Raw genomic sequence first — 4,902 nt, 5'->3', positions numbered from 1 at the left:
GTTGGACAAATAAGTTTTAGACTTTAAAAAAAAGACATACAAATATTTTTCACACTCGTTTCACAATCTGCATTTCTTAATAAAAAAAATAACATCATTAGCCCAACAGAGAAGTATGATTCTGAATTAGGGATGCACCCTTTTGCTGCATGTATATGAATGAGTGTGTCTGTGAAGGCGGTGGGATAAATCTGCATCATGCAGATCCCTTAGGCCACAAGGACGGGCTGAGCCTTTATCAACACCTCAGCCTTGATAAAACCAGACAGATCTTGAACGAATTCACACCTGGGTTATCCTGCCTGCTGCAGCATTTTCATAGCCTCAGCTGGTGCCACAAATGTTAGCTGCAGCAAAGAAGGAGCCATTAGCCCCATCAGCCTGATTATGACAGGGAAAAAAAAGCAGCTGGTATTTTATCCACCAGCAAACAAAGACAAATACAGGGAAGCTCAACCGTCCCTGCTCCCACCCACTCAATATTTGTGATGAGCCACTACCCGCCCTGGGCATGTGTTGCTGAGATTCAACAGATTGATATGAGTCTATACTCATTTGTCAATCTCCAGAGATACACGCAGTATTAACATTTTCTGCCATGCAGTGGCCGTTTCCTCAAAAATAAAGCCCAGATTTCTGCAGTATCTTCTGCAGCTACGTACCATACAGTCTGCTTACACTCTCTCTCGGTGGAGAAATCCATCTCGCTGCAGCTTGACAACAAAACTATTAGCCCCTCACCTCGAGGGAGCACAGTCCAACTCCAGCAGCACAAAACTGCACATACCACAGGGTGAAAAAAGGAGGGAGTGACACACAAAGAAAGATAGATCGGGAGAGAGGAAAAAAAAGAACTCACAGGGCAGATTCAAGCCCACAAACACACACAAGAAGACTCACACATCCAGGTGAGCTCAGTTTTCGCTGTGTACAACATAACTTACTTGACTCCCATAGCAGTGAATCCAATATTCTTCTCCACTGACACAGACCTCCCTCTCCTGACGGTTTCGGAGAGGAACATCAGTCTAAACCTGACTTCTGAATGACAGTATTTATAAGCACATTCATCCCAGGCAGCTAGTGGCCTGCTCTGAGTCTACATCCCCCGGCTATGTGGGCCAGACTGACTATGCTCAGTAGACCCCTCTGCTCCCTGTAATCTATTCTGTCTGTTTGTCACTGCCTGAGATCCCTGCTGTCAATCACACAATCACAGCACAGCAATCCAAACAGGACTGCTCTGCTTTGTCTGTCCCTAGAGTAGCTACATGGACCCCCCCGCTGTTATAGAATAAAACCATTAAATTTCCTCAAGCTCCACACGTTTGCCTGTCCCCCAGCTGACACAGCACTTGACCTCAACGTCTCTTCCTGGAAGGTACTCTGCCTAAGTGAGGGTGTGTGTGTTTGTGTGTCTGGGTGGAGGGGCTCTCTGTTCTTATAGGAACCACAGCTCACCCAACATGCATCACCTGCAAAGGTCAGTCTCTGCCTCATCTGGTAGGAGTTTAAGTTTCTTTCTTAAAAAGAACGGAAGGAAGGAACCAGACTGTTTGGTCTGTTGTGGTATAAAAAGAGTTAAAAGAAAAAAGTCAAAGGTCTTGATTCAGTTGATGGGGACCCTTCCTCTGTATTCCGGCCAAGGTTAAAGAAGAACTGTTTCCATCAAACTTTTTTTTGTGTGTGTGTGTGTGTGTATTTTGAAGAGCTAGGTGGAAACAGCTACTTAAAATAAGCTTACTAAGTTTCTCCCCAAAAGGCTTTTATGCTCATTTTTCCAAAAAAGCGCTAAAAGGAAATGGAATCACATCGTTCTAATATGTTCTGAAGAAGCAAATATTTACGTCACTGGACTGACCAGCCATTTTGGTCGCCACTGGCATCTTGAATGCAAGTATTTCAGCTCCGTATCTCGATGTCTTTGAATGCATGAACCATCGCTTATTCTAGCTTACATGATAAAGTAAGCAAAACTTGCCTGATAACAGCACATTTATCAAAACCTCAATCAATGGCTGATCTTTGGTTCCGGCTGCAGCAAAGTGTAACATCAACATATGGTAATGTTAGGTTTTGCATTGCCTCGTTAATTTGCTCAAATGGATGGAAACACGTCTAATTAGCATTTTCTTACAACGTTTTCAAAGTTCAATCTAAATTAGGAACACAGCTAATGTCTATGTGGACATTATGGATGGGTGGATGAACGGACGGAGGGACAGATGGACAGACGGACACATAGTTGGACGGACTGATGGATGAATACACATGTTTGCATCACTGACTCCTTGACAATCAACTAGTATAAACTCTGTGGCCTTTGTTAACAATCGCTGTGCTCAGATGAATGGACAACAGACTTAAGTAAGTGATCCAGCATATGTGTGTCCTGCACTGACATCGCACTAGAGATGCATGTCCCTCCCCCTGATAAAATTACAGTCCACTGAAGATAAGTGGGCTTTTGCAACTTCCTAATTCCCACTCCACTTTTGAAAGAAAAATTAGTCACATTTTACTCCCACAAGCTAATCACATGTTTCCATGGTTACTCCAAGCAGCCTGAGGGATCAAGGGCAGAGTGTTGCTGACACAAAGGCGATGTTTTGCGTTTGCAAGTCTAAATAGACCTGCTGCCACAATTATAAGAGGATTCCTGCTCAATCACAGTCATTACTGCATTATTCACCTGGGCAGCAGCTGCAAAGCAGTGATGGGTGACCATAAAACCACTTCCTCCTGACGGTCCCCCCAGGGCCGCATTCCAGCAAACAGTTGTCTGCCCTTCTTCTGCAGCACCTCACCTGTCTTTAGTGTGCCACCTTAATGTCAGTGGGCCTATAAACTCTTTTGTTCTTTACCTCTTTATATTATCCAAGTGAGTAAATCAACCATCTCTAGGGTGGGATCAGTGCAAGGAAACAATGTAACAAATAGACTCACCACATCCTCCAAACACCTATAAAGAAAGGCCTATTAATAAATCATGAGCACTGTCTAATAATGCTATGAAGAACAGAGTCTACTGATATATCTGGGCTGCAAACTGAGCAGTGGACCCCCCCCCCAAGCAGTGTCCACCCAAAAGTCCCATGAGTGCAACACATAATAAACACAGCATCATGATCAGCAGGTGCTGATGGGACAGAGCGACAGGCAGCGGAACCTGCAAAGCAGCAGTTAGTTCTTCTATCTAGCGCCTGCTGAGAACTCCCCCTGTTTTCATTACACAACACTGTGTCAATACACTAATCATATGCTCCGTCACAAGGCAATCAGTGCTTAACGTGCAAGTCAGCTGAACGCATGGCTCTAAATTCCTTACCCTCTCCCAACCGCTGTAACACACATAATGAGATGCAGACGCACACTCCATTCAGTCCGAGGTTGACCCCGGATTCGTCCCGTCTTCCTGGGACTTTATAGTTAGTGTAATTGACAAATGGTCATTGCAGACCTAGAGGTCAGCCTCGTTTCAGCGATCTTCTGCATTCATGAAAAAGGGAAGATAAAAGAGGGCAATCCAATCCATTTTTGTTTACAAATGACTTACAGTGTTCACTTACTGTGCAACGCGAAGGAGATAGAGATATGTCAGGGATTCATTTGTGGGCCGGGTTAACGCTCTTTTTTTTAATACACTGAATTAAAAAGAAATAGCAAATCATTACATTCTAACAATCAATTGTGCCAGCTGTATTATAAGCCAATTGAATAAACAAATGTTTTCTTACACATTAGCAAATGTATTTATATGGTCATACAACGCAGGAGCTGTAAATAAATAAAAACTTATAAATATGTGATACTTATAATCTTTATTGAACAGAGATGTAAAACTATCATTAAAAGACAGAACACCTGACCTTGACATGCTCTGAGAATATTTGCTACTTCATGTTGAATGCTATCTTTTTGATAGTTCTCCGTTTTTAGTGTAATTCAGAATCCAGTACTGGGAAAGAATTTGTGCTGTTAGTAGTGTCAGGACACCGTTATTCTGGTTGCTCTCAGACGACTGTTAAAACCTGGCTCTATGCTAATGCTAGTATGTTTTTCTAATCATGTTAGAAACTTTTTGCATAAAGGCCTTCTCTTTTTTTATCATCACATCCTTCCAAGCACGGCAGAGAAGTTATGCTGCTCTGCAGTGCATGGCTGCTAAATTTGCACTATTAGGGTGTTACTTGAGGAGTTCATTGAGAGTGTATATTTACAAACATAACATTCTGCATGTCTTTCTGCATCCTTTTCACCACCTAACAGTGGAGATTGTCCCAAAACGAACTCTGGATTTATTCACTGGATTGCTGTTAGTCCTAAAAAAAAATGGAAGTCACCTGCCGCCATTTTGGTACTCCCCACTTACAAGGAGTGGCACCTTAAAAATGCTCATAAGGTAAATGTAATTATCATAAAAATTAAATGTAATCAATACATCTGTATTACATGTAATCATCAATATTGCACTGTTGGCACAGTGTTGGATGTGTGTGTGGGTGTTTAATATATTCTTAATATCTGACTGAAATATTATCATGCTCCATTAACTTACTAATTTTGTTGTGATGGATTTGTATAATGTTATTTTACATGATTTTTAGACTTCATACTGAGTATGCACTGTGTCGTGCCTATTTTTTTTATCATAATTTACAGTAATCTACTGAAGCTATGAAACAGCAAGTGTGTGTCAAAATGATGACTTTATCTTTACTTTTAAAGTCTTAAGCCCCCCTGAAAATCAGAACATCGTCGTTGTTCTGTGCTGTAGTGCACGTGTTGTTTAAATTCCAATAGGGAGTACCAATAGCTGGTGACTTTACAGCACCGTTTACTACTAATGGCCTATCAGCAATCCAGTGAATAAATAAGAGATCAGTGTGCATGGCTGCTAAA

At 41.8% G+C, this 4,902-nt stretch overlaps 1 protein-coding gene across 3 annotated transcripts in view; it reads right to left on the bottom strand.

Annotated features, from left to right (window-relative positions):
* kif26a (kinesin family member 26A) overlaps positions 1-4,902 on the bottom strand; it is a 96,249-nt gene that overhangs the window by 39,345 nt on the left and 52,002 nt on the right. Inside the window, exon 1 of one of the 3 annotated variants that reach the window (XM_015376093.1) lies at positions 945-1,040. The exons of the other annotated variants lie outside the window; for them this stretch is intronic. Within the exon in view, the coding sequence (XP_015231579.1) occupies positions 945-1,024 (80 nt within the window). The 5' untranslated portion in view covers positions 1,025-1,040. Of the gene's footprint in view, positions 1-944; positions 1,041-4,902 lie in introns of those variants that run through there. 3 annotated transcript variants of the gene reach the window in all.

Source organism: Cyprinodon variegatus, unplaced genomic scaffold (assembly GCF_000732505.1).
Source record: "Cyprinodon variegatus isolate N-32 unplaced genomic scaffold, C_variegatus-1.0 Scaffold129, whole genome shotgun sequence".
Lineage (NCBI taxonomy): Eukaryota > Metazoa > Chordata > Actinopteri > Cyprinodontiformes > Cyprinodontidae > Cyprinodon > Cyprinodon variegatus.
Note: the sequence above shows the minus strand (reverse complement) of the source record. Positions and strands in the feature narration are given on the sequence as shown.